The 19,373-nt window shown below is 41.9% G+C and overlaps 1 protein-coding gene and 1 pseudogene across 1 annotated transcript in view; one reads left to right on the top strand and one right to left on the bottom strand.

Moving 5' to 3' along the window:
- LOC139766666 (kinesin-like protein KIF14) overlaps nt 1-19,373 on the top strand; it is a 282,193-nt gene that overhangs the window by 103,767 nt on the left and 159,053 nt on the right. The window contains exons 12-14 of the mRNA XM_071695567.1: nt 413-573; nt 10,104-10,361; nt 13,683-13,770. Coding sequence (XP_071551668.1) covers nt 413-573; nt 10,104-10,361; nt 13,683-13,770 — 507 coding nt within the window. The remainder of the gene's footprint in view (nt 1-412; nt 574-10,103; nt 10,362-13,682; nt 13,771-19,373) is intronic.
- On the bottom strand, nt 5,159-5,950 carry LOC139764372 (dolichyl-diphosphooligosaccharide--protein glycosyltransferase 48 kDa subunit-like; annotated as a pseudogene).

Raw genomic sequence — 19,373 nt, forward strand, 5'->3', positions numbered from 1 at the left:
ACTTACTCGATCAAACCACCTCACACCACACATTGTCCTCAAACATCTCATTTCCAGCACATCCATCCTCCTGCGCACAACTCTATCCATAGCCCACGCCTCGCAACCATACAACATGGTTGGAACCACTATTCCTTCAAACATACCCATTTTTGCTTTCCGAGATAATGTTCTCGACTTCCACACATTCTTCAAGGCTCCCAGAATTTTCGCCCCCTCCCCCACCCTATGATCCACTTCCGCTTCCATGGTTCCATCCGCTGCCAGATCCACTCCCAGATATCTAAAACACTTCACTTCCTCCAGTTTTTCTCCATTCAAAGTCACCTCCCAATTGACTTGACCCTCAACCCTACTGTACCTAATAACCTTGCTCTTATTCACATTTACTCTTATGATAATTATTTTTCAGGAATCTCTAGGTGGTAACTCAAGAACTGCCATGATTGCTACTGTCTCTCCATGTAATATTCATGTGGAAGAAACACTGTCAACTCTTCGCTATGCACAGCAAGCTCGTAAGATAGTTAACCACAACTACATCAATGAAGACCCCACAGCTTTAATAATCAGGTATGATGAAGATTAAGTTGGTTGTAGTTGGTAGGAAGCCTATAACTACGTAGGTATGTTACCAGTAATACCTGCCTGGGTATGTGGAGGGTTAATGATGCCTGTGTAGTGAGCTGGCACTTAAGTGGTTGTCAAGTTTTACTCCTCTGACCCAGGTAGCTGTCTTTTCTTTCTGTCTCACCCACATGTGAACAATTGGCATTCTGTCCACAAACATTCAATCTCTCCTTGTCATACATAACACATGACAATGCTTAACTCACACAGGTCAACTCTAGATTTTGCTGTGGTGAGCACTGTGCATTAGCCCTGCCTTTTGGGAAAATGTTAGGAACAATAGAAAGAAGTTGTAGGTAGGAACATTCAGGCAGGAGCATTATATAGAAACATTAGGTAGAGGTAGTCAGTAGGAACATAAGGTAAGAGTCTCTGCAAATACTAGAGTTGCCCTCTGCCATTAGTTTAAGAGTGAGGCATTAGAGGCTAAGAAGTGGCACTGGAGTTTACTAGTTTTGGACACTGTTGCTGTGGCCACCCTCATGAAGGAGCTCCAGTTGGAAACAGGAATAAGAGTTATAGATAGATAGTGAAGATTATTAGGGAAGTAGAGGCAGTGGATGTTGAAGCCTTATGATTATCTGTTTGTACTGTATGGGGATGGGATTTAACACTCCTAGGACCCCTTCTCTTGAACCTTCTTTTCTATCATACAATTTATTTGATTTGTATATGCTCTCCAACATGATGTACTTAAACTGGACACCTAATTAGAGATAAAAATGTTGTCTACCTTTCTTCTATATCTCTGATGCCCCTTTCTTTTAGGAATTCCCTCAAGGGGGTGGCCACAGCAAAAGAGTGTACATAGCTGAACTACAGTGCTACTTCTTGGCCTTTAGTGCCTCACCCTAACAGGCCACTGGCAGAGAGCAACTCTGGTGCATTGTTTCCAGAGGCTTCTACCTGTGTTTCTACTGACTACTTGTACCTAATATGCCTAAAAATATAATTGAAGGATAATGATCATTCAAAACTTAATTTTTTTGTTCATTTCACGTAAAACCATAAATGAAAACAGAATTCTTAACATACTCTTTTAAAGTTGAAATGATGTGTCATGACTTATTCACCAAAACCTGTAGCATCAAGTTCATTTACAAGTATAGCTCCACTTCAGTATGTGAGAAGAGTCAACAAGCACTTGATAGAGCCAACAATGACTCCAAAGCTACAGGAGTTGTGGGAGTATGTGATAGAATGTAAGAAAGTAAATTCTCGATTAATATGGGTAAAACTGAAAGTTGATGGAGAGAGATGGGTGATTATTGGTGCATATGCACCTGGGCATGAGAAGAAAGATCATGAGAGGCAAGTGTTTTGGGAGCAGTTGAATGAGTGTGTTAGTGGTTTTGATGCACGAGACCGGGTTATAGTGATGGGTGATTTGAATGCAAAGGTGAGTAATGTGGCAGTTGAGGGAATAATTGGTATACATAGGGTGTTCAGTGTTGTAAATGGAAATGGTGAAGAGCTTGTAGATTTATGTGCTGAAAAAGGACTGGTGATTGGGAATACCTGGTTTAAAAAGCGAGATATACATAAGTATACGTATGTAAGTAGGAGAGATGGCCAGAGAGCGTTATTGGATTACGTGTTAATTGACAGGCGCGCGAAAGAGAGACTTTTGGATGTTAATGTGCTGAGAGGTGCAACTGGAGGGATGTCTGATCATTATCTTGTGGAGGCTAAGGTGAAGATTTGTATGGGTTTTCAGAAAAGAAGAGTGAATGTTGGGGTGAAGAGGGTGGTGAGAGTAAGTGAGCTTGGGAAGAAGACTTGTGTGAGGAAGTACCAGGAGAGACTGAGTACAGAATGGAAAAAGGTGAGAACAATGGAAGTAAGGGGAGTGGGGGAGGAATGGGATGTATTTAGGGAGTCAGTGATGGATTGCGCAAAAGATGCTTGTGGCATGAGAAGAGTGGGAGGTGGGTTGATTAGAAAGGGTAGTGAGTGGTGGGATGAAGAAGTAAGATTATTAGTGAAAGAGAAGAGAGAGGCATTTGGACAATTTTTGCAGGGAAAAAATGCAATTGAGTGGGAGATGTATAAAAGAAAGAGACAGGAGGTCAAGAGAAAGGTGCAAGAGGTGAAAAAGAGGGCAAATGAGAGTTGGGGTGAGAGAGTATCATTAAATTTTAGGGAGAATAAAAAGATGTTCTGGAAGGAGGTAAATAAAGTGCGTAAGACAAGGTAGCAAATGGGAACTTCAGTGAAGGGCACAAATGGGGAGGTGATAACAAGTAGTGGTGATGTGAGAAGATGGAGTGAGTATTTTGAGGTTTGTTGAATGTGTTTGATGATAGAGTGGCAGATATAGGGTGTTTTGGTCGAGGTGGTGTGCAAAGTGAGAGGGTTAGGGAAAATGATTTGGTAAACAGAGAAGAGGTAGTAAAAGCTTTGCGTAAGATGAAAGCCGGCAAGGCAGCAGGTTTGGATGGTATTGCAGTGGAATTTATTAAAAAAGGGGGTGACTGTATTATTGACTGGTTGGTAAGGTTATTTAATGTATGTATGACTCATAGTGAGGTGCCTGAGGATTGGCGGAATGCGTGCATAGTGCCATTGTACAAAGGCAAAGGGGATAAGAGTGAGTGCTCAAATTACAGAGGAATAAGTTTGTTGAGTATTCCTGGTAAATAATATGGGAGGGTATTGATTGAAAGGGTGAAGGCATGTACAGATCATCAGATTGGGGAAGAGCAGTGTGGTTTCAGAAGTGGTAGAGGATGTGTGGATCAGGTGTTTGCTTTGAAGAATGTATGTGAGAAATACTTAGAAAAGCAAATTGATTTGTATGTAGCATTTCTGGATTTGGAGAAGGCATATGATAGAGTTGATAGAGATGCTCTGTGGAAGGTATTAAGAATATATGGTGTGGGAGGCAAGTTGTTAGAAGCAGTGAAAAGTTTTTATCGAGGATGTAAGGCATGTGTACGTGTAGGAAGAGAGGAAAGTGATTGGTTCTCAGTGAATGTAGGTTTGTGGCAGGGGTGTGTGATGTCTCCATGGTTGTTTAATTTGTTTATGGATGGGGTTGTTAGGGAGGTGAATGCAAGAGTTTTGGAAAGAGGGGCAAGTATGAAGTCTGTTGGGGATGAGAGAGCTTGGGAAGTGAGTCAGTTGTTGTTCGCTGATGATACAGCGCTGGTGGCTGATTCATGTGAGAAACTGCAGAAGCTGGTGACTGAGTTTGGTAAAGGGTGTGAAAGAAGAAAGTTAAGAGTAAATGTGAATAAGAGCAAGATTATTAGGTACATTAGGGTTGAGGGTCAAGTCAATTGGGAGGTAAGTATGAATGGAGAAAAACTGGAGGAAGTAAAGTGTTTTAGATATCTGGGAGTGGATCTGGCAACGGATGGAACCATGGAAGCGGAAGTGAATCATAGGGTGTGTGTGTGTGTGTGTGTGTGTGGGGGGGGGGGGGGGGGGAATCCTGGGAGCCTTGAAGAATGTGTGGAAGTCGAGAACATTATCTCGGAAAGCAAAAATGGGTATGTTTGAAGGAATAGTGGTTCCAACAATGTTGTATGGTTGCGAGGCATGGGCTATGGATAGAGTTGTGCGCAGGAGGGTGGATGTGCTGGAAATGAGATATTTGAGGACAATGTGTGGTGTGAGGTGGTTTGATCGAGTAAGTAATGTAAGGATAAGAGAGATGTGTGGAATTAAAAAGAGCATGGTTGAGAGAGCAGAAGAGGGTGTTTTGAAATGGTTTGGGCACATGGAGAGAATGAGTGAGGAAAGATTGACCAAGAGGATATATGTGTCGGAGGTGGAGGGAACGAGGAGAAGTGGGAGACCAAATTGGAGGTGGAAAGATGGAGTGAGAAAGATTTTGTGTGATTGGGGCCTGAACATGCAGGAGGGTGAAAGGAGGGCAAGGAATAGAGTGAATTGGATCGATGTGGTATACCGGGGTTGACGTGCTGTCAGTGGATTGAATCAGGGCATGTGAAGCGTCTGGGGTAAACCATGGAAAGTTGTGTGGGGCCTGGATGTGGAAAGGGAGCTGTGGTTTCGGGCATTATTGCTTGACAGCTAGAGACTGAGTGTGAACAAATGGGGCCTTTGTTGTCTTTTCCTAGTGCTACCTCGCACACATGAGGGGGGAGGGGGATGGTATTCCATGTGTAGCGAGGTGGCGATGGGAATGAATAGGGGCAGACAGTGTGAATTGTGTGCATGGGTATATATGTATGTCTGTGTGTGTATATATATGTGTACATTGAGTTGTATAGGTATGTATATTTGCATGTGTGTGTGTACATTGTGTATGGGGGTGGGTTGTGCCATTTCTTTTGTCTGTTTCCTTGCGCTACCTCGCAAACACGAGAGACATCGGGGAAAAAAAAAAATATAAGGGTATGCAAACCTGGTGAAATGCTCATACTGACTATGTGTGAATGGCTGCACAGAAGTCTGGGATATGCTAAAGAACCATGTGAAGCCCACAAGATTGTACTCCACTTTGAACGGGTATGCACCATACAAATCACATACAATGAGCTTCACAAATTATGCAGCATCAGGGTTAGGCATCATGGTCAACCAGACAGATGGGTCAGTGTGCAGAAACTCCATCTGATGATTCATTTGCCATGAAGGGCTTCCAGATCCTACCCACTAACCGCTCCCCTTTAATCTTGTATTCGACATCCTTTATGCTGTTGTAGGCTGGAGAGGCCCATGTTTCACCTACTGAATAATGCTGTGCATATGGGAAGTCAATGATGGACTGGGTATGGTTGTAGCAGAAGGCATTGGGTGACACCCTCAATACAGGAAGCATAAGTGAGTTGTTAGCACCAGAGATCAGTTCTGTTCCAGGAGAACAACAGTGGAACTACATTCCATGACTCAACTATTACTTCTAAGTCAATCAATCCTGCACTTTGAACAGCAATGAATGTCATTAGCATCGTAAATTTGATCAGTAACTGCCAACCCTTCTCATTCATATCTGCTTTAACCTTGGTCACCAGTTCATGAATGAGATCAGCAGCGTCCTGAGATCTAGCCACTAATACATTGCCACCTCCATCACTGAACTCCACAGTAGTCTCCGCACTAAGAGCACCTCCAAATTCTTCAACTCTGGGAACCAGGATTAACAGGTTGTGGTAGATGTACTCTCCATAGCAAGATAATGTGAAGGTTAAAGATAGCAAGATAGTTGAAGGGATGGGTCATCTTTAACCTTCACATTGACATAGGCACATCCATGAAGAGACTTAAGGAAGATTGAATGAGATTCATTGATGGCCATTGATATCAGTATATAGTATGATGAAGACCAGAGCTTGTGCAGCATCTGCATCTTTATTCTGTAGTTCCTCTAGCACCAGTAGACTGGATCATGCATACCATCTCTGACCATCACTCTTTTTATTGATTTCAGCATATTCAAGCTAAGGTTCACAGTCAATCATTATACTGTATCAGTTTAAAATTATTTGAATATTCAAGTATGATATAATTTTGGTATAAGTGAAGCTTTTTTGTACAAAGAGGGAAATTTCTTATAAGAATATAATGATTGTGTTACTCTAAGTCTGCAAAAAAACCTCATATGCCTCCCCATGCATTTTCAAAGGTAATGTCACACATACATTTTAGTACTTTGTCATCTTTCCTTTGGCCTTGATTACAATCTGCAGACATCTATGAATGGAATGAACAAGGTTCCTGAAGTATTGTAGGTCTTTGTATTGGGTCCATAGGGTCTTGAGTTCCTGAGTGAGGCATGGCATTGGTGAGGTGTTGCAGGAAGAAGCTGCCTGATCTTGGGTTCCAAGCAACCAGTGCATTTAGAAATCTCAGGTGTACTCATATTTTCGTGCTTCCAGATGAGAATTCAGGCTTTCTCCTCCTTAGAAAGGTAAGGGTCAACCATCTTGAGCACAGTTGGAAGAATGCAGTGCCCAGAAGCAAAATTCCCAAAATGAAGTGGCAACCTGGAAGAGTAAAGGAAAAACATCCTTCCCCAGAGATAGCCTGAGTGCACTGAGATGGGTTGCTGGTGCTCATACCATTAGAAATACTAGTCTCAGTGATCAGTTGTACAGCTGCCTCCACTTCCAACCTGGACAGTCAGCAATGTCAGTCTTCTTTTAACATGAACTGTAAACTCAGGGAGTATCAACTCACTACTTTGAAGCTTTCACTACAAATTACTTCCAAGCTTTCATAGTCTCTACAGTGTGTCACTGTATGTGGCATTAACTACAGCTTTGGTAAACCATCAAGTACTGCAATTTCACTTAAGCCTTTCCATGTGGGTAAACAGAGACATTCTGTGTTCATGCCATACAACCACACTATCCATCCTTTGAAAACATTGAGTGTAAACTCATAGATTGAAGTGGCATTCAGTAAAGACTATATTTATCTATCTATATCTCTGATGTCTGTTCCAACTGAAACTCCCGTAAGAGGGTGGCCACGGGAATAGTCTCCATGACTAGTGAACTCCAGTGCCGTTTCTTAGCCTTTATTGCTGCCTTGCCCTAAACAGGCCACTGGTAGGGGCAATTCTGGTGCAGTGTTTGCAGAGGCTCCTAGTTAGTGTTCTTACTGACTACTACTATCCAGTGATGAATGATAATTCACAGTACTTGATAATGATATAACTATCAGAGGTGGAATTACCATCAGCAGTGTAGTTGAAGGGATGAGGGTGGAGGGAAGGAAAGAGAAAAGTGAGGCATGATGTGTTAGGCCTGCCTCTGCTAATCCAAGCATTAAGTAGTGGAATGAAGATATTTGCAAGATGGTAGTGTTAAGATAACATAAGTGATGATGCTGTGCATTAACCTTTGTGTAGGATGTCATTTTTTAGAAGTATTTCACTGGTTTCTTCCTATTCAGTATCATGCACTCTGCCAATTTTCTGCACTGTGGCTTTATTATTCAAATGCAGTAGATGGAATGCTTGATTTTTAATACATTTCTTTCAACAGGCTGATCCTATTGAAGTATCACTGTAAAATGTAATCATGTATGTATAAAAGGATACTTTTTTTTTTTTTTTTTGCCGCTGTCTCCCGCGTTTGCGAGGTAGCGCAAGGAAACAGATGAAAGAAATGGCCCAACCCATCCCCATACACATGTATATACATACACGTCCACACACGCAAATATACATACCTATACATCTCAATGTACACATATATATACACACACAGACACATACATATATACCGATGCACACAATTCACACTGTCTGCCTTTATTCATTCCCATCGCCACCTCGCCACACATGGAATACCATCCCCCCCCTTTTCATGTGTGCGAGGTAGCGCTAGGAAAAGACAACAAAGGCCCCATTCGTTCACACTCAGTCTCTAGCTGTCATGCAATAATGCCCGAAACCACAGCTCCCTTTCCACATCCAGGCCCCACACAACTTTCCATGGTTTACCCCAGATGCTTCACATGCCCTGATTCAATCCACTGACAGCACGTCAACCCCGGTATACCACATCGATCCAATTCACTCTATTCCTTGCCCGCCTTTCACCCTCCTGCATGTTCAGGCCCCGATCACTCAAAATCTTTTTCACTCCATCTTTCCACCTCCAATTTGGTCTCCCACTTCTCCTCGTTCCCTCCACCTCCGACACATATATCTTCTTGGTCAATCTTTCCTCACTCATTCTCTCCATGTGCCCAAACCATTTCAAAACACCCTCTTCTGCTCTCTCAACCACGCTCTTTTTATTTCCACACATCTCTCTTACCCTTACATTACTTACTCGATCAAACCACCTCACACCACACATTGTCCTCAAACATCTCATTTCCAGCACATCCACCCTCCTGCGCACAACTCTATCCATAGCCCACGCCTCGCAACCATACAACATTGTTGGAACCACTATTCCTTCAAACATACCCATTTTTGCTTTCCGAGATAATGTTCTCGGCTTCCACACATTCTTCAGGGCTCCCAGGATTTTAGTCCCCTCGCCCACCCTATGATTCACTTCCGCTTCCATGGTTCCATCCGCTGCCAGATCCACTCCCAGATATCTAAAACACTTTACTTCCTCCAGTTTTTCTCCATTCAAACTTACCTCCCAATTGACTTGACCCTCAACCCTACTGTACCTAATTACCTTGCTCTTATTCACATTTACTCTTAACTTTCTTCTTTCACACCCTTTACCAAACTCAGTCACCAGCTTCTGCAGTTTCTCATATGAATCAGCCACCAGCACTGTATCATCAGCGAACAACTGACTCGCTTCCCAAGCTCTCTCATCCACAACAGACTTCATACTTGCCCCTCTTTCCAAAACTCTTGCATTCATCTCCCTAACAACCCCATCCATAAACAAATTAAACAACCATGGAGACATCACACACCCCTGCCGCAAACCTACATTCACTGAGAACCAATCACTTTCCTCTCTTCCTACACGTACACATGCCTTACATCCTCGATAAAAACTTATCACAGCTTCTAACAACTTGCCTCCCACACCAAGGATACTTATGTAATATTTATTTTTTCATACACATTCGCCATTTCCCGCATTAGCAAGGTAGTGTTAAGAACAGAAGACTGAGCCTTAGAGGGAATATCCTCACTTGGCACCCTTCTCTGTTCCTTCTTTTGGAAAATTAAAAACAGGAGGGGAGGATTTCCAACTCCCCACTTCCTCCCATATTAGTTGCCTTCTACGACACTCAGGGAATATGTGGGAAGTATTCTTTTTCCCCTGTTCCCAGGGTTAACTTATGTAATATACAGTCCATAATTCTTTCCATTTTCAATAGATAGGGTTGTACGGAGAAGGGTAGATGTTTTGGAAATAAAATGTTTGAGGACAGTATATGGTGTGAGGTAGTTTGATCGAATAAGTAATGAAAGGGTAAGAGAAATGTGTGGAAATGAAATGAGATATGATAGTACAATTAAAGGGGTTGGTGTGAGAGGAAGACCACCTGTGACATGGGAAATTGTTTCAAGAGCACTGGAGGGGGAGAAATGTTGGGAGAATACTTGGAATGGTGTATGCAAGAAAGGCTTGTAAGCACAGGGATAACTGTACACTCTTTTTTTGTGGCCATCACCTTGATGGGAGCTCCTGGAGGGAATGGGTATCAGGTAGATAGATAGATAGACAGTATTGTTGTTACATATGCCACAAATTAGGGTAGCTCTTTAGTGTGTCTACTTCAGAGAATATGAGGATCCCTGCCTCTTTTGCCAACATGTTGGACTGGGACTGAGAATTTGAGTTAGGCAAAATTGTTATGAACAAAATGTGCTTGTGTGCTTTAGTTTCACCTCATGCAATTGGGAATGAAAAGATGATTCCGTAGATGGATAGCATGAAGTTAAAGTGGTATTTTGGGAATACTCTGTGGTGATTTTGATCTGAATTTTCCAGTGGTTCCGCACATGAGTTTAAGATTTTTTGAGAGAAGTAGAATTTAGATTTTAAAAGTTTTTTCTTTTGTAGGTCTTTGAAGGAAGAAGTAGAGCGCCTTCGCCTTCAGCAGCTTAGAAGTCCCTCGTTAATATCTGAGGCAGAATTCTTGGAAGATGAAGAAATACTTGAAGAAGGTGAAAACAATAAAGAGAAAGCCCTTATTGAAAGAGAAAATGCCATTATCCAAAAAGAAAAGGAGAAGGATGAAGCAGTCATGGAGAAAGAAAGAGAAATAGCTGTTTTGCGAGAACAGTTGCGATGCCATCAGCTCCTTAGTGAAAAAACTAAGTAGGTATACTTTCTTAAGACTTTAGTTCCTTACACCAGCAGCCTATTTTTTTGTAGAAAATAATTCTTCCTTCACCAGTCTGTTTACCTTTCCTAAATATATACAAGGTTTGTCTATGCAAACCTCCTTTGACCCTTAAATTCTGGGTGAGAAAGTTACTCATCAGGTAAGTTGTCTTAAAATTTTGTTTTTCATCATAAAATGAAAGAGATGCGCACAAGACTAAATGATATTAACGGAGAAGTAAGCTAATATTCCCTGTATGGTTGTGGTATAGCACCAAATTGGCTCGTAGAAGACCTTGTGGAGTTGAGGTTGAGATTGTGGAGTAGTGCAGTGAGCCTTGGGATGCAAATTCAGAAATGAAACAATTGCTACTTTTGAAAGAAGTACATGTAAGACTAAATAATACCCATAAACACAGGAGATGGAGTGAGTATTTTGAAGGTTTGTTGAATGTATTAGATGATAGAGTGGCAGATATAGGGTGTTTTGGTCCAGGTGGTGTGCGAAGTGAGAATGGTTTGGTAAACAGAGAAGAGGTAGTGAAAGCTTTTTGGAAGATGAAAGCTGGCAAAGCGGTAGGTTTGGATGGTATTGCAGTGGACTTTATTAAAAAGGGGGTGATTGTGTTGTTGATTGGTTGGCAAGGATATACAATGTATGTATGGCTCATGGTGAAGTGCCTGAGGATTGGCGGAATGCATGCATAGTGCCATTGTACAAAGGCAAAGGGGATAAAGGTGAATGTTCAAATTACAGAGGTATAAGTTTGTTGAGTATTCCTGGGAAATTATATGGGATGGTATTGATTGAGAGGGTGAAGGCATGTACAGAGCATCAGATTGGGAGGAGCAATGTGATTTCAGAAGTGGTAGAGGATGTGTGGATCAGGTGTTTGCTTTGGAGAGTGTGTGTGAGAAGTACTTAAAAAACAAATGGATTTGTATGTAGCATTTATGGATCTCTAGAGGGCATATGATAGGGTTGATGGAGATGTTTTGTGGAAGGTATTACGAGTATATGATGTGGGAGGTAAGTTGTTGGAAGCAATGAAAAGTTTTTACCAAGGATGTAAGGCATGTGTGCGAGTAGGAAGAGAGGAAAGTGATTGGTTCCCAGTGAATGCCAGTCTACGGCAGGGGTGTGTGATGTCCCCATGGATGTTTAATTTGTTTATGGATGGGATGGTTAGGGAGGTAAATGCAAGAGTTTTGTAAAGAGGGGCGAGTATGCAGTATCTTGGGGATGAGAGGGCTTAGGAAGTGAGTTGGTTGTTGAGTTGGTTGTTGTTTGCCGATGATATATCTCTGGTGGCTTATTCGTGTGAGAACTGCAGAAGTTGATGACTGAGTTTAGAAAATGGTGCGGAAGAAGAATGTTGAGAGTAAATGTGAATAAGAGCAAGGTTATTAGGTTTAGTAGGGTTGAGGGACAAGTTAATTTAGATGTAAGTTTGACAAAAGAAGAATTGGTGGAAGTGAAGTGTTTTAGATATCTTGGAGTGGACTTAGCAGCAAATGGAACCATGGAAGCAGAAGCGAGTCACAGGGTGGTGAGGGGGCGAAGGTTCTGGTAGTGATGAAAAATTTGTGGAAGGAGAGGAAGTTATCACGGGTATATTTGAAGGAATAGTGGTTTCAACAATATGTTTGCAAGGCATGGGCTATAGATAGGGTTGTACAGAGGAGGGTGGATGTGTTAGAAGTGAAATATTTGAGGACAACTTGTGGTGTGAGGAGGTTTGATTGAGTAAGTAAAGAAAGGGTAAGAGAGATGTTTGGAAATAAAAAGAGTGTGGTTGAGAGAGCAGAAGAGGGTGTATTGAAATGGTTTGGACATATGAAGAAAATGAGTGAGGAAAGATTGACAAAGAGGATATATGTGTCAGAGCTGGAGGAAACAAGGAGAAGTGGGGGACCAAATCGGAGGTGGAAGGTTCAAGTGAAAAAGATTTTAAGTGATTGGGGCTTGAGCATACAGGAGAGTGATAGGTGTGCAAGGGATAGAGTGAATTGGAACAATGTGGCATAGCGGGGTCAATGTGCTGTCAGTGAACTGAACCAGGGCATGTGAAATGTCTGGGGTAAAGCATGGAAAGTTTTGTGAGGCCTGGATGTGGATAGGGAGATGTGGTTTTAGTGCATTACACATGACAGCTAGAGACTGAGTGTGAATGAATGAGGCCTTTTTTTTTTTTTCTTGTTTTTCCAGTGCTACCTCGCTGAAGCAGGGGGTAGTGATGCTGTTTCCTGTGTGACAGGGTAGCTACAGGAATGGATGAAGGCAAGCAAGGATGAATATATACATGTGTATATATTTATGTGTGTGTGTGTGTATGTATATATGTATAAGTTGATATGTATATATATGTATGTGTGTATGGGCATTTATGTTTATATATATATATATGTATATATGAGTGGATGGACCATTATTCCTGTTTTGTGGTGCTACCTGGCTGATGTGGGAAACGGTGATTAACAAAGTCACCTTTGTTAAAATACCAGTATTTATGCTTTGAAGGTGCTGCTGGAGGGGGCTGTGCTGTTAAGAGAAATGCATTTATGAGGATGTGATCAGATGAACCAATTGGGGGTGAGATTGTGTGTTTACAGCAGTATGGGCTAGAGGTGTAAAAAATTTCAAAATATTTAGGAGAGTGGTCACAGTGGTCAGGCATACAGGTATTGTGGGAGATAAGTTGTTCTAAATAATTGAGAATGGAGAACGTAAGGGCTTCAATCCCTCCACCATCTGTATAGGAGGAATTCAGCCATTCCCTATGGTGAACCTTGAAATCCCCAAGGTAGAGGATCTCGCCTTGCAGGTGATAGGATGTCACAGTCTCGTGGCAGGAGTTTAGATATTCAGTGAACGAGAAAGAATTTGTAGGATTAGGAGAGCAATACGCAAAACAGAGAAAAAGTATGGTAGTTGGGAGACGGACCTTGAGCAGCATAATATCAGAGTCTGGGGTCTCAAGGTCCTTGAAGCATCAACAGGTGTGTTGATGTTGGAATAAGAACAAACACCACCTTTGAACTGGAATCATGAGTGGACATTATAATTGGATATGAAAAAGGGACTTTAGTTGGGGTCATGCACCCCATTCACCCATCTCTTTATATAGACTATTGTTCATTCTATTAATGAAATGTGGAAGGTTTGTTATGCATAACCTTATCTTTTTGAATTTATACATACCTTAACTTAGAGTGATTCCTTAGCATGTATTCCTCCATCTGTTTTCTGATTATCTTTTCTTGCAATACCTTTTCCTAAAGAAATTTTATCTGTATCGTTAAATTTACTCTTAGCAGAAGTCTGGAACAGCGCCTGAAAGAAACAGAGGCTCAGCAACAAGAAGCCATGGAGAGCCTTCATCGCCTGGGTATTGCTAGTGAGGTATGGTTCTGAACAAACGTAAAAATTTTCTAATCTTAATCTTGTTATTTAGATTTACCCTCAACTTTCTCTCTCCCTCGATACACTCCCAAACTCAGACACAGTGATAGTAGGGAATGTTCGGCTGATGGTCACCAATTGTACAAAACTCTCTCCATTCAGTAGAGATAGGTTATTACCAGCTTCTGCAGTTTCTTATTCAAATCTGTCACCAGTGCATACATCAACTGATGCTTTTCTCAGGCCCCTCCACCCTCAACAAAACAGTTTGCGTATCTACTTCTCTCTCCAAGACCCTTACATTCAAGTATCTAAAGGGGGCAGGATTGGGAGCTGGAAACCCTCTCCATCTTGTATCTGTTTCTAAAAGGAGAAACTGGAGCCAGGCAGGGAGTGCTCTTCTTCGTCGAAGGCTCAGAGTAGGATGTCTGAATGTGTGTGAATATAACCAAGATGAGAAGAGAGGAGAGAAAGATAGTATATCTGAGGAAAGAAACCAGGATGTTCTGGCTCTGAGTGAAACAAAGCTCAAAGGTAAAGGAGAAGAATGGATTGGAAATGTCTTGGGAGTAAAGTCAGGAGTTGGTGAGAGGACAAGAGCTAAGGAAGGAATAGCACTACTCCTGAAGCAGGAGGTGTGGGGGTGTATGGTTGAGTGTAAGGAAGTAAATTCTTGATTGATGTGGGTAAAACTGAAAGTAGATAGTGAGAGATGGGTAGTTATTGGGGCGTATGCACATGGCCATGAGAAGAAAGATCTTGAGAAGCAAGTGTTTGAGAGCAGCTGAATGAGAAGGTCAGCAGTTTTGGTACATGAGACTGGGTATCAGTGATGGCTGATTATATGCAAAGTTAAGTAAAGTGGCAGTTAAGGGTATTATTGGTGTGAATGGGGTATTCAATGTTGTGAATGGAAATGGTGAAAAGCTCTTGGAGTTGTGTGCAGAAAAAAATAGGTTATAAGAAATACCTGATTTAAAAAGAGATATACATAGGTATATGTATGTGAGTTGGAGAGATGGTCAACGGGGATTATTAGCTTTGTATATTGATTAATAGGCACGTGAGAGACTTTTGGATATAAATGTGTTGAGAGGGAATGCTGGTGGGATGTCTGTTCATTATCTTGTGGAGGCGAGGGGGAAGATTAGTAGAGGTTTTCTAAAAAGAGGAGACAATGTTGGAGAGAAGAGAGTGGTGAGAGTAAGAGAGCTTAGAAAGGAGACTTGTTTGAAGAAATATCAAGAGATTTAGTGCAAAATGACTAAAGGTGAGAACAAATGATGTGGGGGAATGGGTGAGGCATGGAAGGTATTTAGGGAAGCATTGATGGCATGTGCAAGAGATTCATGTGGCACACAGAAGGTGGGAGGTAGGCAGATTGAGAAGAGTAGTGAGTGGTGGGATGAAGAACTTAAGTTTCTTGTGTTACTTACAAGGAAGGAGTGCAAATGACTGGGAGATGTATAAGAGCAAGCAGCAGGAGGTCAAGAAGGTGTAGGGGTTGAAAAAGAGGGTAAATGAGAGTTGGGTTGAGAGTGAATGATTCCATGTGAAGGGTGGTCAGCAGCAGAGGTGTGTGATGTCACCATGGTTCTTTAGTTTGTTTATGGTTAGGATGGTGAGGGAGATGAATGTTAGAGGCTTGGAGAAAGGGGCAAGTAGGCAGTCTGTGGGGAATGAGAGGGCCTCGGAAGTGAGTTGATTGTTTTTTGCACACCACCCCTAACAAAACACCCTATATCTGCCACTCTATCATCAGACATATTCAACAAACCTTCAAAATACTCACTTCATCGCTACCTGTTATTAATCCCCCCTTTCCCCCTTCACCGATGTTCTCATATGTTCTCTTGTCATGCACATTATTTACCTCCTTTCAAAACATCTTTTTATCTCCCTAAAGTTTAATGATACTCTCTCACCCCAACTCTCACTTAACATCTTTTTCAACCCTTGCACCTTCCTCTTGACCTCCTGCTGCTTTCTTATATATATCTCCCAGTGATTTGCACTCCTCTCTTGTATCATCCAAATGCCTCTCTTTTCTTTCACTAACAACATTACTTCTTCATCCCACCACTCACTGCTTTTTCTAATCTGCCCATCTCCCTACTTTTCCTAATCTGCCCTCCTCCCAACTTTCTCATGCCACATGCATCCCTTGCACAAGCCATTACTGCTTCCCTAAGTACATCCCATTCCTGATCACTATCTTGTGGCAGTGAAGGTGAAGATTTGTAGAGGTTTTCAAAAAAGGAGAGAGAATGTTGGGGAGAAGAGAATGATGAGTAAGTGAGCTTGGAAAGGGGACTTGTGTGAGGAATATCCTGGAGAGAATGAGTGTAGAATGGCAAGAGGTGAGAGCAAATGACAAGGGAGTGGGTGAAGAATGGGATGTATTTAGGGAAGCTGTGATGTCATGTGCAAAAGATGCATGTGGCATGAGAAAGGTGAGAGGTAGGCAGATTAGAAATAGTGGTAAGTGGTGGGATGAAGTAAGGTTGTTAGTGAAAGAAAAAAGAGAGGTGTTTGAATGATACTTGCTGGGAAGTAGTGCAAATGACTGGGAGATGTATAAAAGAAAGCGGCAGGAGGTCAAGAGAAAGGTGCAAGGGTTGAAAAAGATGGGAAATAAGAGTTGGGGTGAGAGAATATCGTTAAATTTTAGGGAGAATGAAAAGATGTTTTGGAAGGAGGTACATAATGTATGTAAGACAAGGGAACAAATGAGAACATTGGTGAAAGGGGCAAGTGGGGAGGTAATAACAGGTAGTGATGAAATGAGAAGGAGATGGAGTAAGCATTTTGAAGGTTTGTTGATTGTGTTTGATGATGGAGTTGTAGATATAGGGTGTTTTGTTCTGGGTGGTGTGCAAAGTGATAGGGTCAGGGAGATGGTTTGGTAAAGAGAAAAGAGATAGTGAAAGCTTTGTGGAAAAGGAAATCCAGCAAGGCAGAGGGTTTGGATGGTATTGCAGTGGTTATTTATTTATTTATTCATTATACTTTTTCGCTGTCTCCCATGTTAGCGAGGTAGCGCAAGGAAACAGACGAAAGAATGGCCCAACCCACCCATATACACATGTATATACATACACGTCCTTACGCACACATACATACCTATACATCTCAACGTATACATATATATACATACACAAACTTATACATATATATACACATGTACATAATTCATACTGTCTGCCCTTATTCATTCCTGTTGCCACCCCGCCACACATGAAATGACAACCCCCTCCCCCGCATGTGCGCGAGGTGGTGCAAGGAAAAGACAATAAAGGCTACATTCATTCACACTCAGTCTCTAGCTGTCATGTATAATGCACCGAAACCGCAGCTCCCTTTCCACATCCAGGCCCCACAAAACTTTCCATGGTTTACCCCAGACGCTTCACATGACCTAGTTCAATCCATTGACAGCACGTCGACCCCAGTATACCACATCATTCCAATTCACTCTATTCCTTGCACGCCTTTCACTCGCCTGCATGTTCAGGCCCCAATCACTCAAAATCTTTTTCACTCCATCTTTCCACCTCCAGTTTGGTCTCCCACTTCTCCTCGTTCCCTCCACCTCTGACACATATATCCTCTTTGTCAGTCTTTCCTCACTCATTCTTTCCATGTGACCAAACCATTTCAAAACACCCTTTTCTGCTCTCTCAACCACACTCTTTTTATTACCACACATCTCTCATACCCTTTCGTTACTTACTCGATCAAACCACCTCACACCACATATTGTCCTCAAACATTTCATTTCCAGCACATCCACCCTCCTCCGCTCAACTCTATCTATAGCCCATGCCTAGCAACCATATAACATTGTTGGAACCACTATTCCTTCAAACATACCCATTTTTGCTTTCCGAGATAACGTTCTCAACTTCCACACATTTTTCAACGCTTCCAGAACTTTCGCCTCCTCCCCCACCCTATGATTCACCTCCGCTTCCATGGTTCCATCCGCTGCCAGATGTCTAAAACACTTCACTTCCTCCAGTTTTTCTCCATTCAAACTTACCTCCCAAATGACTTGTCCCTCAACCCTACTGTACCTAATAACCTTGCTCTTATTCACATTTACTCTGAGCTTTCTTCTTACACACACTTTACCAAACTCAGTCACCAGCTTCTGCAGTTTCTCACCCAAATCAGCCACCAGTGCTGTATCATCAGCGATCAACAACTGACTCACTTCCCAAGCTCTCTCATCCACAACAGACTGCATACTTGCCCCTCTCTTCAAAACTCTTGCATTCACCTCCCTAACAACCCCATCCATAAACAAATTAAACAACCATGGAGACATCACGCACCCCTGCCACAATCCAACATTCAATGAGAACCAATCACTTTCATCTCTTCCCACTCGTACACATGCCTTACATCCTCGATAAAAGCTTTTCACTGCTTTCTAACAACTTGCCTCCCACACCATATATTCTTAATACCTTCCACAAAGCATCTCTATCAACTCAATCATATGCCTTCTCCAGATCCATAAATGTTACAAATCCATTTGCTTTTCTAAGTATTTCTCACATGCATTCTTCAAAGCAAACACCTGATCCACACATCCTCTACCACTTCTGAAACCACACTGTTCTCCCCCAATCTGATGCTCTGTACATGCCTTCACCCTCTGGTATTTATTAAAAAATGTGTGACTGTGTTGTTGATTGGTTGGTAAGGATATTTAATGTATGTATGGACCATGGTGAAGTGCCTGAGGATCGGCAGAATGCATGCATAGTGCCATTGTACAAAGGCAGAGGGGGATAAATGTGAGTGTTCAAAACTATAGAGGCATAAGTTTGTTGAGTATTCCTGGGAAATTATGTGGGTTGGTATAGATTGAGAAGGTGAAGGTGTACAGAGCATCAGACTGGGGAAGAGCAGTGTGGTTTCAGAAGTAGTAGAGGATGTGTGGATCAGGTGTTTGCTTTGAAGAATATATGTGAGAAATACTTAGAAAAACAGATGGATTTGTATGTAGCATGTATGGATCTGAAAAAGGCATAAGATAAGGTTGATAGGGATGCTTTGTGTAAGGTTTTAAGAGTATATGGTGTGGAAGATAAGTTGCTAGAAGCAGTGAAAAGTTTTTACCAAGGATGTAAGGCATGTCTACAAGTAGGAAGAGAGGAGAGTGAATGATTCCCAGTGAATGTTGGTTTGTGATGTCCCCATGGTTGTTTGATTTGTTTATGGATTAAGTGGTTAGGGAGGTAAAGGCAAGAGTTTTGGAGAGAGTGGTGAGTATGCAGTCTGTTGGGGATGCAAGGGCCTGGGAAGTGAGTTAGTTATTCTTCACAGATGATACAGCTTTAGAGGTCAATTTGTGTGAGAAACTGCAGAGGTTGGTGACTGTGTTTGGAAAAGTGTATGAAAGGATAAAGTTGAGAGTAAATGTGAATAAGAGCAAGGTTATTAGGTTCAGTAGGGTTGAGGGACAAGTTAATTAGGATGTAAATATGATTGAGAAAAATTTGAGGAAGTGAAGTGTTTTAGATATCCGGGAGTGGACTTAGCAATGGATGGAACCATGGAAGCGGAAGTGAGTCATAGGGTAGGGAGGAAGC

The sequence above is a fragment of the Panulirus ornatus genome, chromosome 4, assembly GCF_036320965.1.
Source record: "Panulirus ornatus isolate Po-2019 chromosome 4, ASM3632096v1, whole genome shotgun sequence".
Lineage (NCBI taxonomy): Eukaryota > Metazoa > Arthropoda > Malacostraca > Decapoda > Palinuridae > Panulirus > Panulirus ornatus.